This window comes from Boleophthalmus pectinirostris, unplaced genomic scaffold (assembly GCF_026225935.1).
Source record: "Boleophthalmus pectinirostris isolate CB_2022bp ecotype Guang Dong unplaced genomic scaffold, ASM2622593v1 HiC_scaffold_10, whole genome shotgun sequence".
Classification (NCBI taxonomy): domain Eukaryota; kingdom Metazoa; phylum Chordata; class Actinopteri; order Gobiiformes; family Gobiidae; genus Boleophthalmus; species Boleophthalmus pectinirostris.
In genome coordinates, this window is record NW_026570971.1 from 1,826,534 (window position 1) to 1,846,533 (window position 20,000).

A 20,000-nucleotide genomic window follows, 5' to 3' on the forward strand; every position below is an offset into this window, starting at 1 on the left:
TACTACTACTACTACTGCTACTACTACTACTACTACTACTACTACTACTACTACTACTACTGCTACTACTACTACTACTACTACTACTACTACTACTACTACTACTACTGCTACTACTACTACTACTACTACTACTACTGCTACTACTACTACTACTACTACTACTACTAACTACTACTACTACTACTGACTACTACTACTACTACTGCTACTGCTACTACTACTACTACTGCTATACTACTACTACTACTACTACTACTACTACTACTACTGCTACTACTACTACTTACTACTAACTACTGCTACTACTACTACTACTACTACTATACTACTATACTACTACTACTACTACTATACTACTACTACTACTACTACTACTACTACTACGACTACTACTACTACTACTACTACNAACCAGGTCTAAACCAGGGTCTAAACCAGCACTAAACCAGGTCTAAAACCAGGTCTAAACCAGGTCTAAACCAGGACTAAAACCAGGTCTAAACCAGGTCTAAACCAGGCTAAACCAGGTCTAAAACCAGGTCTAAACCAGGTCTAAACAGGGACTAAACCAGTCTAAAACCAGGTCTAAACCAGGTCTAAACCAGGTCTAAACCAGGTCTAAACCAGGTCTAAAACCAGGACTAAACCAGGTAAACCAGGTCTAAACCAGGTCTAAACCAGGTCTAAAACCAAAACCAGGTCTAACCAGGTCCAAACCAGGTCCAAACCAGGTAAAACCAGGTCTAAACCAGGTCAACCAGGATAAAACCAGGTCTAAACCAGGTTAAACCAGGTCTAAACCAGGTCTAAACCAGATCTAAACCAGGTCTAAAACGAGGACTAAAACCAGGTCTAAACAGGTCTAAACTAGGTAAACCAGGACTAAACCAGGATAAAACCAGGTCTAAACCAGATCTAAACCAGGTCTAAACGAGACTAAAAAGGTCTAAACTAGTCTAAACTAGGATAAACCAGGTCTAAACCAGGTCTAAAACCAGGTCTAAAACCAGGTCTAAACTAGGTCTAAACCAGGGTCTAAAACCAGGTCTAAACTAGGACAAAACCAGGTCTAAAACAGGAAAAACCAGGTCTAAAACCAGGTCTAAAACCAGACTAAACCAGTCTAAACCTAAAACCAGGTCTAAACCAAATCTAAACCAGGACTAAAGCGAGACTAAACCAGGTCTAAACTCTGTCTCAAACTGGACTAAATCCTGCTGTGTGACGTGTTTCTTCTTCTTCTATCAATAATATTTTTAATATGTTTAAGTAAAATCTGGACTTTTTATTTTCTTTTATCAGGTAAAACTTCTTATGTGAAGATTTCCTCGTCTTTGTTTCTCTACAGAAAATCAAGTAATCCAAAGTAATCAGATTACATTACTCACTTTAAGTCATTTAATGGATTAAGTTACAAACTACATTTTAGTGTGTGTAATCTGTAATCTGTAGGGGATTACATTTTAAAAGTCACCTTCCCAACACTGTTAATGTCGTACTGTGGAACATTCCAGACAAAACAGTAACATCCCCATGGAATCTGTCCTCTGCATCTGGATCTTTCCTGCGCTGGAGCTGCTGAACTAAAGGTTAAAAAACTGAGCTGTTCATTTGAAAAACTACCACTTCATGACATCACAAGGTGGAATAAAGCGTTTGGAGCTAAACAGACCAATAATAAAGATTTACTCAAACATGTGAAGGAAACAAAACACAAGTCCAGCTCTGATTTTGAGGAGAAAACAACGTTAGAAAACAAATTCAAGATCAATTTTGCCCAATACGAGACGTTTAAGTCATTACATTTAATGATTTAAAAAAAAAAAGTAAATTCAATAAATGTTTTTAAAGAGATTTTTAATAGTGTTAAATAATAAAAAATAAACACACACACAAACACACACACACACACACACACACACAACACACACACACACACACACACAACACAACACACACACACACACACACACACACACACACACACACACACACAACACACGCACAAACACACACACACACACAACACACACACACACATACAGACACACACACACACACAACACACACACACACACAACACACACACAAACACACACACACAACAAACACACACACACAGAACACACAAACACACACACACACACACACAAACACAACACACACACACACAACACACATACAGACAAACCAACAAATAAAAGTTGCAGAAGTTCTCACAATCTGCTTCACATTATTCTGAACACCTTGAAATGTTTAGTCACAACTCCTCCTCCTGCCCCCGACGCACAACTCTGATCTCCCTCCCTCCTCCTCCTCTCTCTCTCTCTCTCTCTCTTACTCTCTCTCTCTCTCTCTCTCTCTCTCTCTCTCTCTCTCTCTCGTCTCTCTCTCTCTCTCTCTGTTTCAGTCTCTTCCTCCCTCTTCTTCTCACACCCTCAGTCCCCCCCTCTCTCTCTCTCTCTCTCTCTCTCTCACTTTTCCCTCTGTCCCTCTTCCCTTCTTTCTTGCTCTCTCTCTTATCTATCACTCTCTTCCTCTGTCTCTTACGTCTCTCTCACTCTCTCATCTCGCCCCCCCCCTCTCTCTTTCTCCCTAACTTTCCCCTCTGTTCCTTCTTCTTTCTTTCTCACTCTCTCTCTTATCTATTGCTCTCGCTCTCTCTCTCTCCTCCTCCTCGCTCCGCTCCGCTCTCTCTCTCCTCTTCTCCCTCTCTCTTCTCTGGGGTTTGTTCTGTCTCTCTGCTCTTCCACACTTAATGACTCTGTTCTGTAGAGTTGTGATGCCGTCTGACCTGAACTCAGAGTTTCAGAGGCTCAGAGTCAGAGTCTCGGAGTCAGAGTCTTGGAGTCAGAGTCTTGGAGTCAGAGTCTCAGTGTCACAGTGTCGGGGCGACACTCTGACTCCGAGACTCTGACTCCGAGACTCTGACTCCGAGACTCTGACGTCTCGGAGTCAGAGTCGGAGTCAGAGTTGGGGTCAGAGTCGGGGTCAGAGACTTTGGGTCAGAGTTGGGGTCAGAGACTCGGAGTCAGAGACTTTGGGTCAGAGTCGGGTTGTGTCTAGGAGAGTTTCGGGCTCGTTGGTATTTTCCTTTTTTTTTTCGTCGTCAGCTCTTTGTGTTTACAAACCTCATGGAAAATCTGCCTCATCCCACATACACAACACAACTACACACACACACACACACACACACACACACACACACACACACACACACACACACACACACACACACACACACACACACACACACACACACACAGATCTGACAAACAAGAGCTTTAAAACTTCTATATGACGCAAAACTGATTCTGTGAGATTTAAATCATGTTCTAATGTTGTTCTCAAAACAGACCTGGAGTTGTCGTACAGTTGTAGGGAGTATTATCTGTTACATAAGGGTGAGTTGTCGTACAGTGTCGGTGATGATTCTGGTAGTTCTGTGCCTGGGTGATGTCGTTGGTTCTGTTGGTTCTGGTCTGGTGATGGTTCTGTTCCGGGGGGTTCTGTGTTGGTTCTGTTGGTTCCTGTTGGTTCTGTTCCGGGGTCCGCCTGGTTCTTGCGTCCCAGAGCAGAGGTGTGTTTGTGGGGTCGGGTCGGTCAGAGTTTCCCTGGAGCAGCAGAAGCTTCATGGGCCTGTGCCAGTCTCATAATGAATCTGTGTGAAACCAAATCTGAAACATGTGTCCCTCTCCACAGGACGCTCCCTCTACTCCAGCCCTGAGTGTGTGTGTGTGTGTGTGTGTGTGTGTGTCAGGAATGTGTGTGTGTGTCTGGAGTGTGTGTGTGTGAGTGTGTGTGAGTTTCATTCACAACGGCAACAAGTGTCTGAAAATGTGGAGGAAACTGGAGAAATAATTAAGAGAAAAAAAAATCTAAAACAAAAAAAAATCCAAAACCATTTGTTTGTTGTTTGTTTGTGTTTTTATTAAACCAAGAATTTATTTTAACTTTATACAAACAGGAAAATAAAATAAATGCAAAGTGCTGCTTGGTAAAACTTATAAGTTCAATAAAATATTCTCAAATAAGCAACAAGTTTCTACGACTACCCAGTGTTGTCCGCTTCTCTGTTGGTCTAAAAAAAACTCCCTGAATCACAGACTGATGTTAATTATATTTATGATTAAATAATTCCAAATGTTCTGTCTCTTCCTTTCAGAGTTTTCCCGATGTTTGTTTTGTTTCCACACAAGGATTTTTCATATTAAATCATTCGACCAATCACATTTCAGCATCATCTGTTGCCGGGCAGAGTCAGAGTCACAGAATCTGAGTCCTTCACAATCCAAAAACAAACGTCCATCAAACTGTCGCTTCAACCAATCAGATTTTGAGTTGGTGTCACCAACTTTAACTTTAACAGAGAACGACAACGACACCGAGAAACAGACAAAACAGAAAACTGCATCTGCAGCGACGACAAGACAAATGATTATTACTGTGTATTATACTGTTATTAATGATTATTACTGTGTATTATACTGTTATAATGATTATTACTGTGTATTATACTGTTAATAATGATTATTACTGTGTATTATACTGTTAATAATGATTATTACTGTGTATTATACTGTTATTAATGATTATTACTGTGTATTATACTGTTATTAATGATTATTACTGTGTATTATACTGTTATTAATGATTATTACTGTGTATTATACTGTTATTAATGATTATTACTGTGTATTATGGTAAATGGTCACATTTTTCTATAGCTCTTTTCCACCTTTAAGGCTCAAAGCTTTTTACAACAAGGAACCACACACACACATTCACACACCAGTGCACACAGACACTGTGGGCAAGGTGGGTTAAGTGTCTTGCCCAAGGACACTACTACTACTACTACTACTACTACTACTACTACTACTACTACTACTACTACTACTGCTACTACTACTACTACTGCTACTACTGCTACTACTACTACTACTACTACTACTACTACTACTACTACTACTACTGCTACTACTACTACTACTACTACTACTACTACTACTACTACTACTACTACTACTACTACTACTACTACTACTACTACTGCTACTACTACTACTACTACTACTACTACTACTACTACTACTACTACTGCTACTACTACTACTACTACTACTACTACTACTACTACTGCTACTACTACTACTACTACTACTACTACTACTACTACTGCTACTACTACTACTGCTGCTACTACTACTACTACTACTGCTGCTACTACTGCTACTACTACTGCTACTACTACTACTACTACTACTACTACTACTACTACTACTACTGCTACTACTACTACTACTGCTACTACTACTACTTCAACTACTACTACTACTGCTACTGCTACTACTACTACTACTACTACTACTACTACTACTACTACTACTACTACTACTACTACTACTACTACTACTACTACTACAACTACTACTACTATTACTATTTCTACTATTACCACTACTACTACTGTTACCTCGTTATTATTTTCACATATTTTAATGATTTCTTTATTGTTTTATTTCTCTTCTTGTGAGTAAATGTAAAAGTAAAAGTATTTTTCTTTTGTTCTGTTTCTTTCTGCTCCAGCTCCGTGTCGACTCAGCAGCTCACAGCTGCTCTTGGCCCAGGATCGGTGCACGTGGTCTGGGTTCGTCCTCAAGCGCCGCGGCCTCTTCTGGAGCTTCTCACTCCGGAGCTTCTCAAAAGGTTTTCGTTTTTTTTTTTTTTTTTTTTGAGGAAGTGAAAAGTGCTGATGTGGAGTTTGTGTGGAGGATGCTGGTGCAATTCCTGGTGAGTAACAGGAGGCTGAAGCAAGACCTGGTTTAGATCTGATTTAGTCCTGGTTTAGATCTGATTTAGTCCTGATTCAGTTCTGGTTTTAGTCCTGGTTCAGTCCTGGTTTAGTCCTGGTTTAGTCCTGGTTCAGTTTTACTTTAGTCCTGGCTTAGTCCTGGTTCAGTCCTGGTTCAGTCCTTGTTTAGTCCTGGTTCAGTCCTAGTTTAGTCCTGGTTCCTGGTTTAGTTCTGGTTCAGTCCCTGGTTTGGTTAGTCTGGTTAGTTCTGGTTCAGTCTGGTTTAGTCCTGGTTCAGTTCTGGTTCAGTCCTGGTTTAGTCCTGGTTCAGTCCTGGTTTCAGTCCTGGTTTTAGTCCTGGTTTAGACCTGGTTCAGTTCTGGTTCAGTCCTGGTTCAGTTCTGGTTTAGTCTGGTTTAGTCCTGGTTCAGTTCTGGTTCAGTCCTGGTTCAGTTCTGGTTTAGTCCTGGTTCAGTCCTGGTTTTAGTCCTGGTTTAGACCTGGTTCAGTTCTGGTTCAGTCCTGGTTCAGTTCTGGTTTAGTCCTGGTTCAGTCCTGGTTTTAGTCCTGGTTTTAGTCCTGGTCAGTCTGGTTCAGTCCTGGTTTTAGTCTGGTTAGTCCTGGTTAGCTGGTTCAGTCTGGTTCAGTCCTGGTTAGTCCTGGTTCAGTCCTGGTTTTTAGTCCTGGTTTAGACCTGGTTTCAGTTCTGGTTCTGGTTTAGTCCTGGTTCAGTTCTGGGTTAGTCCTGTTTAGTCCTGGTTAGTTCCTGGTTTAGTCCTGGTTCAGTCCTGGTTAGTTCTGGTTTAGTCCTGGTTCAGTCTGGTTTTTCAGTCCTGGTTTAGTCCTGGTTCAGTTCTGGTTTTCAGTCCTGGTTTCAGTCTGGTTCAGTTTTGGTTTAGTCCTGGTTCAGTCCTGTTCAGTCCTGGTTCAGTCCTGGTTCAGTTCTGGTTCAGTGGTTTAGTCTGGTTTGGTTCAGTCCTGGTTCAGTCCTTTTCAGTCCTGGTTTAGTCCTGGTGTTTAGTCCTGGTTTAGTCCTGGTTCAGTCCTGGTTTAGTTCTGTTTTAGTCCTGGTTTTAGTCCTGGTTTAGTCCTGGTTTAGTCCTGGTTTTAGTCCTGGTTTAGTCCTGTTTTAGTCCTGGTTTTAGTCCTGGTTTAGTCCTGTTTTAGTCCTGGTTTTAGTCCTGGTTTAGTTCTGGTTTAGTCAGACTCTGGGGTCAGACCTTTAACTTCCTCTTTTGTCTTTCCACATTTTCCGTCAGAACGTTTCTTCTGCGTAAACAGAATCTGTGAGTTTCCTCTGGACTTTTGTGTTTGATTTGATGATGTGGGTTTCTATCTGGAGGCACTGCTCTGTCTCAAACTCCAGCTCTGATCTCTCCAAGACAACAACACTTTAAACTTCTAACTCCACCTGATCTTTATTCTCTTAAAAAAGTGAAAAACCTGATGCATTTTTCCAACATTTTACTTATTCACAACAACAACTAGCATGCTAACACACACCTCCTGATTTTAATGTAATTTAAAAGTGCAGTGTGTAACTTTTTTTGTGTAGGGTCCATCAAACACTTTTCTTCATGGAGATTTTCGTTGTTGCTTTGTCTGGAATGTTCCACAGTACGGCATTAAACCTTCCAATCTGGAAGGTTTAATGCCGAATCTGGTCAGATCTGTGGAGAGGCGACCCCGCTCACAGTCAGAATGTCTGTTTTTGTAGGTTCTAGTAGGCCAGACTGTCAGAGAACCACACTTGTGCTGGTTCCTTCACCTACTCTCGAACCGACTGACGTGTTCATGCCAAAAATCAGAGCGTTCAGGAACTTAAAAGTTGGGAATTGTCTGGTTCTTTGTGGTTCAATCTTGTTCTCTTTCTCTCTTTCTTGTTTTCTCTGATTCTCTCTGTTTCTTCTCTTTCTGGTTCTGCTTCTTTCTTGTTTTCTCAGTTTTTCTCTCTCTGTTTTTCTCTCGTTGTCTCTCTTCTCTCTTTTGTTCTTTCCTGTGGTTCTTTCTCTGGTCCAGAGTCAGTTTGTCTCAGGATGTTCACTCCAGTTTGAGTTCTTCTGAGGAGAACAGAGGAGCTGGAGGTGGAGGGTTTGGAGTTTGGGTCGATGCAGGGTGGTGTTTTAAGTTGGCGAGGTGGGATTCTAGAGGTGGTGGAGTTTTTTTTTTCGGTGGGTGGAGGTGTTTTTTTTTTTCTCTGGGATGGAGGTGGAGGTGTTTTTTTTTCTTTTTCTTGGGGATGGAGGTGTTTTTTTTTTCTTTTTCTTGGGGATGGAGGTGGTGGTGGGTTTTTTTTCGGTGCGTGGAGTTGGTGTGTTTTTTTTCCTCTGGGATGGAGGTGGTGGTTTTTTTTTTTTTTTTTTCTCGGGGGTGGAGTTAGTGGTGTTTTTTTTTAAGATGGATGAGTTTGGATTTTCTTTTTTCAGTGGGTGGAGGTGTGTTTGAGTTTCTCGGTGGGTGGAGGTGGTGGTGGATGTGTTTTTTTTCGGAGGTGGAGGTGGTGTTTTTTTTTTTTTTTTCTCGGTGGGTGGAGGTGGGTTTGAGTTTTTTTTCAGGAGGGTGGAGGTGGTGGTGTTTTTTTTTTTCAGTGGGTGGAGGTGGGTTTGTGTTTTTTGGTGTCGTCGTAGAAGATGGATGTTTCTTTTCTCGGTGGGTGGAGGTGGTGGATGTTTTCTTTTCTCGGTGGGTGGAGGTGTGTTTGTGTTTTTTTTGGTGTCGTCGAGTGAAGATGGATGTTTTTTTTCGGTGGTGGAGGTGGTGGATGTTTCTTTTCTCGGTGGTGGAGGTGGGTTTGTGTTTTTTGGTGTCGTCGTAGAAGATGGATGTTTCTTTTCTCGGTGGGTGGAGGTGGTGGATGTTTTCTTTTCTCGGTGGGTGGAGGTGTGTTTGAGTTTCTCGGTGGGTGGAGGTGGTGGTGGATGTGTTTTTTTTTTTGGTGGGTAGTGGAGGTGGTGTGTTTTTTTTTCTCGGTGGGTGGAGGTGGGTTTGAGTTTTTTTCAGGAGGGTGGAGGTGTTGGTGGTGCCTTGGGAGGTGGTGTTTTTTTTTTTCTCAGTAGTGGAGGTGGTGGTGTTTTTTTTTTTTCTCGGGGATGGAGGTGGTGATGGGTTTTTTTTCGGTGGGTGGAGGTGGATGTTTTCTCAGTGGCTGGAGGTGTTGTTTTTTTTTCTCGTGGGTGGAGGTGGTGGTGTTTTTTTCTTTCGTTGGGTTTTTCGGTGTTGTCGAGTAGAAGATGGATGAGTCTGGGTTTTCTTTTTTCAGTGGGTGGAGGTGGGTTTGAATTTTTCAGTGGGTGGAGGTGGAGTTGGTGGTGTTTTTTTTTTTTTTTTGGTGGGTGGAGATGGAGGTGGTTGACGTTATTTTTTCTCTGGATGGAGGAGGTGGTGTTTTTTTTCATTGGGTTTTTCAGTGTCGTCGAGTAGAAGATGGATGAGTTTGGGTTTTCTTTTTTCAGTGGGTGGAGGTGTATTTGAGTTCTCGGTGGGTGGAGGTGGGTTTGAGTTTTTTTCTCGGTGTTTTTCGGTGTCATTGAGTAGAAGATGGATATGTTTTTTTTTCAGTGGGTGGAGGTGGGTTTAAGTTTTTCGAAGGGTGGAGGTGGTGGTGTTTTTTTTTTCAGTGGGTGGAGGTGGTGGTGTTTTTTATTTTTTTCTCGGTGTTTTTCGGTGTCGTCGAGTAGAAGATGGATGTTTCTTTTTTCAGTGGGTGGAGGTGTGTTTGAGTTTCTCGGTGGGTGGAGGTGGTGGTGGATGTGTTTTTCTCAGTGGGTGGGGGTGGACATGGTGGTGTTTTTTTTTCTCTGTGTTTTTCGGTGTCGTCGAGTCGAAGCCGGACGGCGTTGATGAGAACCAGATGGAGTGAGTGTGTGTGTGACGCAGGTCGGGGGCTCCAGGTGCATCGTGGGAGTCGGAGTCTGTGGGTCTGTGGGTCGTTCTGTGTCTGATGTGGATCTGGGCAGGAACAGTCTGACGCAAATGGAAAAGAAGAAGAAGAAGAAGAAGAAGAGGAGGAGGAGGAGAGTCTGAGGAGGCTCCTGGTTCTGCTGCTGCGGTGGAATAAGAAGATAAAGAAACTCTGTCGTCCACCAGAAAAGTTCCACAATAGAAAATGGAGACAAAAGTAAAAAAAAGAAAAAAAAGAGGGAATATTGAAAAACTGATGATTAAGATTTTAAAAACATTTTTCAATAAAATTTTTTTTTTTTTTTCCTTCAAAATTTCTCACAGGATTTATTCACTCTGATTTTTAATCGTCTCTAAGTTTTTAAGTCTCTAAATGTTCAATGTTTTAATATAAACTATATTTGTTATTAATTATTACTTTATTTCATTCATAAAATATTAAAGCTCAGAGTCAATTTTGTGTGTGTGTGTCTGTGTGTGTGTGTCTGTGTGTGTGCGTCTGTATGTGCGTGTTCATGTGTGTGTGTGTGTGTTCGTGTGTGTCTCTGTGTGTGTCTCTCTGTGTGTGTGTATGTGTACGTGTGTGTGCGTCTGTGTGTGTGTGTCTCTGTGTGTATGTGTGTGTTCATGTGTGTGTATGTGTGTGTTCATGTGTGTGTGTGTGTGTGTGTGTGTGTCATGTGTGTATGTGTACATGTGTGTGTGTGTGTCTGTGTGTGTGTCTCTGTGTGTGTTCATGTGTGTGTATGTGTGTGTTCATGTGTGTGTGTGTGTGTGTGTGTTCATGTGTGTGTATGTGTGTGTTCATGTGTGTGTGTGTACGTGTGTGTGTTCATGTGTGTATGTGTACGTGTGTGTGCGTCTGTGTGTGTGTGTGTCTGTGTGTGTGTCTCTGTGTGTGTTCATGTGTGTGTATGTGTGTGTTCATGTGTGTGTGTGTGTGTGCGTGTTCATGTGTGTGTATGTGTGTGTTCATGTGTGTGTGTGTACGTGTGTGTGTTCATGTGTGTATGTGTACGTGTACGTGTGTGTGTGCGTCTGTATGTGTGTGTGTGTATCTGTGTGTGTGTCTCTGTGTGTGTTCATGTGTGTGTATGTGTGTGTGTGTATGTGTGTTCATGTGTGTATGTGTACGTGTGTGTGTGTGCGTGGGGTCAGAGGTCGTCGTCCTGTTCTCTTTATTTGCTGATGTCCACAGGAAGTAAAAGCGCGCGCGGACAGGAAGTGAGGACGCACGCTGACGGCCCGGACAGGAAGTGGCTCTTTTGTTGTTGTTCCTCAAAGGAAACGACCTGAGTCCTGATCCGAGACCAGGACCACGGAACCTCACCAAGAACACACAAAAACACACACACACACACACACACAAAAACACAGAAACACACAGAAACACACAAAAACACACAAAAAAACACACACACACACACACACACACACAGGAGGGCCTGACGAGGGATTCTGTGTTCAAATTAAGAGCACGAGTCCTGGTTTCTAGTTTAGTCCTGGTTTAGTTCTGGTTTAGTCCTGGTTCAGTCCTGTTTTAGTCTTGGTTTAGTCCTTTTTTAGTCCTGGTTTAGACCTGGTTTAGCCCTGTTTTAGTCCTGGTTTAGTCCTTTTTTAGTCCTGGTTTAGTCCTGGTTTAGACCTGGTTCAGTCCTGGTTTAGTCCCAGTTTAGTCCTGTTTTAGTCCTTTTTTAGTCCTGGTTTAGTCCTAGTTTAGACCTGGTTTAGTCCTGTTTTAGTCCTTTTTTAGTCCTGGTTTAGTCCTAGTTTAGACCTGGTTTAGTCCTGGTTTAGTCCTGTTTTAGTCCTGTTTTAGTCCTTTTTTAGTCCTGGTTTAGTCCTAGTTTAGACCTGGTTTATTCCTTTTTAGTCCTGGTTTAGTCCTGTTTTAGTCCTGTTTTAGTCCTGTTTTAGTCCTGGTTTAGACCTGTTTTAGTCCTGGTTTAGTCCTAGTTTAGACCTGGTTTAGTCCTGTTTTAGTCCTTTTTTAGTCCTGGTTTAGTCCTGGTTTAGACCTGTTTTAGTCCTGGTTCAGTCCTGGTTTAGTTCTCGTGTTTCTTTACTGTGATTTTCGTGGAACACTTTTGTCTTTTGTATATTGTTACTCGTGGTACTTCAGACTATACTGTTACTTTGTGTACACAAAGTACACAAAGCGGCCTCTCCCCTCCTCATGTGTCCGTGTACTCCCGCGCCTCAGTACTGCAGTTTTGTAGTAGCCCTGAGCTCTCGTGTACTCTGATACTTCTGTGGAAAAGGAAACAGGAGGCTCCAGTCCCCAGGCTCAGACCTTTGTTTGTGTTCACTCACCTGAAACAGGTCAGAGTACAAGTACAAGTACAAGGAGAACGCAGTACAAGTACAAGGAGAACGCAGTACAAGTACAAGGAGAACGCAGTATAAGTATGAGGAGAACGCAGTACAAGTACGAGGAGAAGAAGAACGCAGTACAAGTACAAAGAGAGCGCAGTACAAGTATGAGGAGACTGTAGTACGAATGCGAAGACAGCGTAGTACAAGTACAAGTACAAGGAGAGTGCAGTATGAATATGAGAAGACTGCAGTAGAAGTACATGACAACCCCACCTAATTTATTTAGTAAAGTTTTACCACTACTACAACTACAACTACTACTACAACTACCATCAACAACAACTATTACTGCTACTACTATGACCACTACTACTACTACTACTTCTACTGCTACTACTACTACTACTGTTACTGCTACTACTACTGCTACTACTAGTACTACTACTGCTATTACTACTACTATTACTGCTACTCTTACTCCTTCTACTACTACTCCTTCTACTACTACTACCCCTCCTAGTCCTACTACTAGTACTACTACTGCTACTACTACTACTAGTAGTAATACTCCTAATTGTACTACTACTACTACTACTACTACAACTTATAATATTACTAGTACTACTACCACCTCTATGACTACTGCTACTACTTCTTATAATACTACTACTACTAGTATTGCTACTACTGCTACTACTACTACAATTTGTACTTCTACTACTTATAATACTACTACTAGTACTGCTACTACTACTACTACTACTTGTACTACTTATAATCCTGCTGTTACTCTGAGTAACGACACACAGTTCAGAAACAGAATAAATCTGTGGGTTTTTCCTCTGACTCTTTTTGTTGTGTCTCTTTCTGTCGTTTGTCTCTTAAATTTGTTAAACGTATTTGTAGAAAATTAAATTATACAAAAATGTCCAGAGAAAAGTCCCTAGACTCAGACGCGAGGAACCCCCCTCAGACCCACCACATACTTCTACACTTTTACTCCGAACACAAAGTACTTTTAGGAGTCCAGAGCGACACGTGGACTTGTGTCTGCGTGAATCCCCGTGTCCTCGAAAACCCCTGATGCCACCACATGTTTACAAGTTAAAGCTGCATTGTGTAACTTTTCTGGGGGAGGGGAGGGTCTATCAAACGCTTTTATCCACGGAGATGTTTCTGCTTCGTCTGGAATGTTTCACAGTATTAAATTATTAAACATTTCTGTCTTCACGGAGGTGTTTTTGAGCTCTAAAACCACTAATAAATCTAACGTAGAGCTGAGTAATGTCACACTGTGGAACATTCCAGGCAGAGCAGTGACGTATCCATAGAAACAAGCAGGTCACCAACCCCCAACCAAAAAGTTACACAAAAGTTACACACACAAACTTCTCTCTTCTTGTAAAAGCACAGGCCTCTGGTTTCTTACAGATCATCCGTAGTGAACCCAGTGAACCTGTTCTGAGCAACGCAAGGAGCAGAGGAACCCAGAAGAACCCAGAGGAACCCAGAGGAACCCAGAGAAACTCAGAGAAAACCACAGGAACCCAGACAAAGCCAGAGGAACCCAGACGAACCCAGGGAAAGCCAGAGGAAACCACAGGAACCCAAATGAACCCAGAGAAACCCAAAGGAACTCAGAGGAAACCAGGGAAACCCAGAGAAACTTAGAGGAAACCACAGGAACCCAGAGGAACTCAGAGAAACCCAGAAGAACCCAGATAAACCCAGAGGAAACTAGAGGAACCCAGAGAGACCCAGAGGAACTCAGAAAAAACAACAACAGGGAAACCCAGAGAAACTCAGAGGAACCCAGAGAAACTCAGAGGAAACCACAGGAACTCAGAGAAAGCAAGAGGAACCAAGAGGAAAGCAAAGAAACCCAGAAAAACCCAAGGGAATCCAGAGAAACTCAAAGGAACTCAGAGGAAACCACAGGAAACCAGAGGAACATAGAAGAACCCAAAGCAAGCCAGAGGAACCCAGAGTCTGCTCCCCTCAGCACAGTGGTGGAACGTAACAAAGTAAAAGTACTTCAGAAGAACTTTTAGGTATCTGTACTTTACTTCAGTACATTTTACAGTGTATACTTTTTACTTCACTTCATTAGAGAGCAGGTATCTGTACTTTATACTTCACTACATTTTTAAACTCGACTGAAAAGTAAAAAGAACTTTTCAAATTATTTCAGGCGTCGTTTGTAGTAACATCCTGATTACATTTTTTTTAATTGAAGCTTCAGTTGTCAACAAAACTCATAAGAAAAATTAAGAAAAGATTAGTTACTACAAATATATGTACTGTATACTTTTTTAATCACTGTCACAACATTTGAACAAATTAACAACATTTGTGTGAAATACTTTTACAATTATTTTTTTTAATTAAGAATTTCTGAATCAACAACAGAACATGGAGTCAGTGTTAAAGAGCTTCTCCTTCTTCTAACGTTTCATGTCAAAAAACAATAACAATAACAACAGGACGGAAAAACTTCACCTAAACCTCTTTAATAAAAACTCACAGTCCTCACAGACCTGAAATCCTTCCCTCTTTCTTCACAGTCGCCGTGGTTCTTCTCCTGCGTGCGTCCGGTGGTGTCTGGAGAATTGCTCAGATGTTCTAAAAGCCTCTTCACACTGGTCACACTCGTACAGGATCAGCCACGAGTGAGTTATCTTGTGTTTATTGAGACTGGACGATACAGAGAAAGTTTTCCCACACTGGTCACATGTGTACGGTTTCTCTCCAGTGTGTTTTCTACTGTGTGATGTTAGGCTGCTTGACTGTGAAAAAGTCTTCTCACAAACATCACATCTGTATGGTTTTTCCCCCGTGTGGACTCTCATATGTTGAAGGAGATGACCAGAGTGTTTAAATCCCTTCTCACACTGGTCACATCTGTATGGTTTTTCCCCCGTGTGGACTCTCATATGTCGAAGGAGATGACCAGAGTGTTTAAATCCCTTCTCACACTGGTCACATCTGTATGGTTTTTCCCCCGTGTGGACTCTCATATGTCGAAGGAGATTACTAGAGTGTTTAAATCCCTTCTCACACTGGTCACATCTGTATGGTTTTTCCCCCGTGTGGACTCTCATATGTTGAAGGAGATGACCAGAGTGTTTAAATCCCTTCTCACACTGGTCACATCTGTATGGTTTTTCCCCCGTGTGGACTCTCATATGTTGAAGGAGATGACCAGAGTGTTTAAATCCCTTCTCACACTGGTCACATCTGTATGGTTTTTCCCCCGTGTGGACTCTCATATGTTGAAGGAGATGACCAGAGTGTTTAAATCCCTTCTCACACTGGTCACATCTGTATGGTTTTTCCCCCGTGTGGACTCTCATATGTCGACGGAGATGACCAGAGTTTTTAAATCCCTTCTCACACTGGTCACATCTGTATGGTCTTTCCCCCGTGTGGACTCTCATATGTCGAAGGAGATGACAAGAGTGTTTAAATCCCTTCTCACACTGGTCACATCTGTATGGTCTTTCCCCCGTGTGGACTCTCATATGTCGAAGGAGATTACTAGAGTCTTTAAATCCCTTCTCACACTGGTCACATCTGTATGGTTTTTCCCCCGTGTGAATTCTGTAGTGTGTTTTCAGTCTGGAAGCACTTGGCCACATCTTCCCACACTGGTCACACATGAAGGTCATTCTGTTGTTGGATCTTGTAGCTCTGCATTAGAACAAAGGAAAGAAAGTGTCAAGTAAAATCACTTTTTTAACTGTTCAAATAAAGTATCTCTCACTAAATACACATAAAATCACACACAGTAAATCAGATGTGAGAATGTTTCAGTGTTTTACAAGCAAGTTCCATTTGACTGAATGAATCAACTCAGTTTGTATTTTATTTTAAAGTCACACTTTTTCTGTGTGTAGCAAAAAAAGATCAAATGAAGGAAACATAAACAGAGACATTGAAAATCCGTGTATCATTCGTTCATTAGTTTTTCAATATAAAACCAAAAATAAGAAAACGAAAAAACAACAGTTTTCTTCGTTATTTGTCTCCAAAACCAAAATGAAAAAACGGATAACGATTCGTTTTTTCAGTTTTCGATTTTGTGTTTAAATGAAGAATGGAAAAAACGGATAACGGCCGTTTCCCGTTTACGTGACTTCCGTGACTGCGATGCCGAACTTTTGCACCGCATACGGACTGAACCAGGACTGATCCAGGTCCGAGACCAGACCGAGACCAGAGCGGGACTGAGACCGGGACCAGATCGGGACCAGACCGGGACCAGAGCGGGACTGAGACCGGGACCAGAGCGGGACCGAGACCGGGACTGAGTCTCAGTAGCGCTCTGGTCCCGGTCTGGTCCCGGACCTGGTCCATCTGAACCAAAAGCTCTTAGTTCGGTTCGTTTTCGTTGGGGTGAAAGCATCAGTCGGAGGCTTTGCACCACCTCGGAATCAGCCGCGGTTCTTGAGCGCGGAGGACCAGAGCAGCTCTGTCCCGGTCTCAGTCCTGCTCTGGTCCCGGTCTGGTCTCGGACCTGGATCCGTCCTGATTCAGTCCGTATGCGGTGAGACTGGGACCAGACCGGGACCAGAGCGGGCCTAAGACCGAGATCGAGACAAGACCAGGACCAGACCGGGACCAGACCGGGACCAGACCGGAGGCTCAGAGCCCACGGCAGGACCGGAGCTCGAAGCTGAGGCTCGGACCCCGTGGAGGCTCGGAGTCAAAGCTCGGAGTCCGCCCTGGTCCCGGTCTGGTCCCGGTCTCAGTCCCGCTCTGGTCCCGGTCTGGTCCCGGTCTCAGTCCCGCTCTGGTCTCGGTCTGGTCCCGGTCTCAGTCCCGCTCTGGTCTCGGACCTGGATCCGTCCTGGTTCAGTCCGTATGCGGTGCAAAAGTCCGGCATCGCAGTCACTGAAGTCACGTAAACGGGGAACGGTCGTTATCCGTTTTTTCCATTCTTCATTTAAACACAAAATCGAAAACTTTTGGTTTTGGAGACAAATAACAAAGAAAACTGTTGTTTTTTTCGTTTTCTTATTTTTGGTTTTATATTGAAAAACGAATGAACGAATGATACACGGATTATTGAACAACTTTGTTGCTCTGATTCTCATCCACATGTTGAGCAGATCTGATAAATGTGACACACGTGAAGACAGAAGCCAGGGCTTTGGTGAAACAGAACAACTTTAATACACGCCTCAAGAATCTCAGACTTCCGGTCATTGCGCAGTTTGTACTGGGAAGGATTTTCTGAAAAAGTGAGCGTCAAACCTCCATGTTTGTTTTCCCAGTGGGACGTGTCTATTGACAAAGTCGATCTTTTCAAGTCTTTTGAACCATTTCACTTTTGTTTCTGGTTCTGATATTGTCATATTTTAGTTTTGGGATTCGAACATCCTTAATTGTGTGGTTGTTGGATCCTAACAGCGGAAATTGATTTGTGAACTCCATAAATGCAAAAGTGAATCAGATGTGTGTGACTGCAAACCTCTGTTTAAACTATTTCCCTTCCCATCAGAAATGAAAAACAGTGAAAGGTGAAGGTGATGGGCAGGATTGATCCACAGGAAGGACGAAAAAGGTAATCTTTGACTGTCTAAATCATCCCGAGTTTGCAGAGAACATTTTGTATGTGGAGCGCCATCAAAGCAAAATCCCGATCCCTCTCAGTCTCGGTTATGAATTCAAAAAGTCAACACCAAAGCAAGAGGCACCAACTGTTCACCAAGAAACACCTTCCACTGCGAAGAGACCAAGATGTGATGTTGCTGTAAAACCACAAGAACAAGAAAGTGCAGCTCAGTCTGTTTGTCTTCTGCTCCTCTACATTAACAAACGGGATTTTGTTTTGTCATCGCTCAATGTACAAAATGTTCTCTGTAAACTCGGGATGATTTCTTAGTCAGACAAATGTTTCCTTTTTGGTTCTTCCTGTGGATCAATCCTGCCCATCACCTTCACCTTTCACTATTTTTCAATTCCGTTGGGAAGAGAAACAGTTTGAACGGAGGTTTGAGTCACACACATCTGATTCACTTTTGCATTTATGGAGTTCACAAACACATTTCTCGAGTCGTTTCCCGCTGTTTGGATCCAACAACCACAACAACTACGATGTCCGAATCCCAAAACTAAAATATGACAATATCAGAACCAGAAACAAAAGTGATATGGTTCAAAAGACTTGACAGGATCGACTTTGAAAACAGACACGTCCCACTGGGAAAACAAACATGGAGGTTTGATGGTCACTTTTTTGGAAAATCCTTCCCAGTATGAATTGCGCGATGACCGGAAGCCTGACATTCTTGATGCGTGTTTTGTGTAAGGACAGAAAAACTGCTCTGCTGAGTCATCGGGTCTGACCATTAACAACAGTTTACACTGAACTGTGCTGCTTCTGCTGTATGACTCTGCACTAATACGTTAGTCATTACACACTTATTCACAATATTTTCTGTTACAGGTTTTGTACAAAAGAAAAACAAGTTCATATAAATAACCCAAACGTGACCAAACGCCCGTTTTTCCCCAGACATGTCCGTATTTTGCGTCCTGTCCGGGGCGTCCGGGTTTTTTTTTATAAAGTGATGCAAATGTCCGGGTTTTCAGTACCGTTCACTGGGGCATTAAACTGAGCGTCTCTCGTAGCGTCTGTGACTCAGAAGGAGCGAGACACAAACAGTCGGTCAGTCTGAAACACACCGAAGCACAAATGTGCATTTAACAATGACTTGTACAAGAAATTCTCTGTTTTCCGTCCTGGTCGAGACAAGTGTGAGTCCATGTGCACAGGTTGAGGTGAGAGTTCAGTGTCCCTCGTTTATCGTGGGGGTTATGTTCTAAAAATAACCTGCGATAGATGAAATCTGCAAAGTATCAACTTTATATTTTACAATTATTCTATCTGTTTTAAGTCTGTAAAACCTCTCAGCACAAACTTTATACACTTTTCTCACACAGGACAGTTACAGTTCCCATTTAAAACTTATTTCTGCTGTCGTCCTTTTGTTATTTTCCTCCTTCTTTATGTAACGAACTGAAGATTCATTTATTCCATAATGGAGCCCAACAGAGCAGAGTCCTGCACGGGTCCATGTTTGGAGACCCCCAGTACAACACCGCACCTGCCCGTTAACCCGAGATTATATCAAACTTTTGCGCTGCCTACACCACGGACTGAACCAAGACTAAACCAGGACTAAACCAGGACTAACCCAGGACTAAACCAGAACTGAAACAGGACTGAAGAGGAGAACTAATCCACAACTGAACTAGGACTAAAACAGGACTAAACCAGAACTGAAACAGGACTCAGTGTCAGGACGGAGGTGACGCAGGAGAAAGGACCGGCTCAGCTCCACACTCACGGAGTTAAACGCAGCTGTCACCTGATCGCGCTTTGCGGACAAACTGCTCGCCGTTTTCTCTCTCAAGTCCAAGATTAGTCCTGGTTTAGACCTAGTTTTAGACCTGGTTTAGACCTGGTTTTAGACCTGGTTTAGACCTGGTTTAGACCTGGTTCGGACCTGGTTTTAGACCTGGTTCGGACCTGGTTTTAGACCTGGTTTGGACCTGGTTCGGACCTGGTTTAGACCTGGTTTTAGCCCTGGTTTAGACCTGGTTTTAGACCTAGTTTAGACCTGGTTCGGACCTGGTTTTAGACCTGGTTCGGACCTGGATTTAGACCTGGTTTAGCCCTGGTTCAGACCTGGTTTTAGACCTGGTTTAGACCTGGTTTAGACCTGGTTTTAGACCTGGTTTAGACCTGGTTTTAGCCCTGGTTTAGACCTGGTTTTAGACCTGGTTTAGACCTGGTTTTAGACCTGGTTTAGACCTGGTTCGGACCTGGTTTTAGACCTGGTTCGGACCTGGTTTTAGGAAATATGGTCACCCTAAATAACCCTGAACTTGACCGAACACAAACTTATTTTCATGTGCTGCTCTAATCAGTCTCTTGTATCAGCAGAACTTGAAATGACAGATTCTAGTCGTACACAAC

At 42.7% G+C, this 20,000-nt stretch overlaps 1 protein-coding gene across 1 annotated transcript in view; it reads right to left on the reverse strand.

Annotated features, from left to right (window-relative positions):
- The window catches only part of LOC129410510 (zinc finger protein 271-like), a 688,773-nt gene that overhangs the window by 668,490 nt on the left and 283 nt on the right, over positions 1-20,000 (reverse strand). Inside the window, exons 2-3 of the mRNA XM_055158832.1 lie at positions 18,614-18,692; positions 14,692-15,703 (exon numbers count right to left, since the gene is read on the reverse strand). Coding sequence (XP_055014807.1) covers positions 14,692-15,681 — 990 coding nt within the window. The 5' untranslated portion in view covers positions 15,682-15,703; positions 18,614-18,692. The remainder of the gene's footprint in view (positions 1-14,691; positions 15,704-18,613; positions 18,693-20,000) is intronic.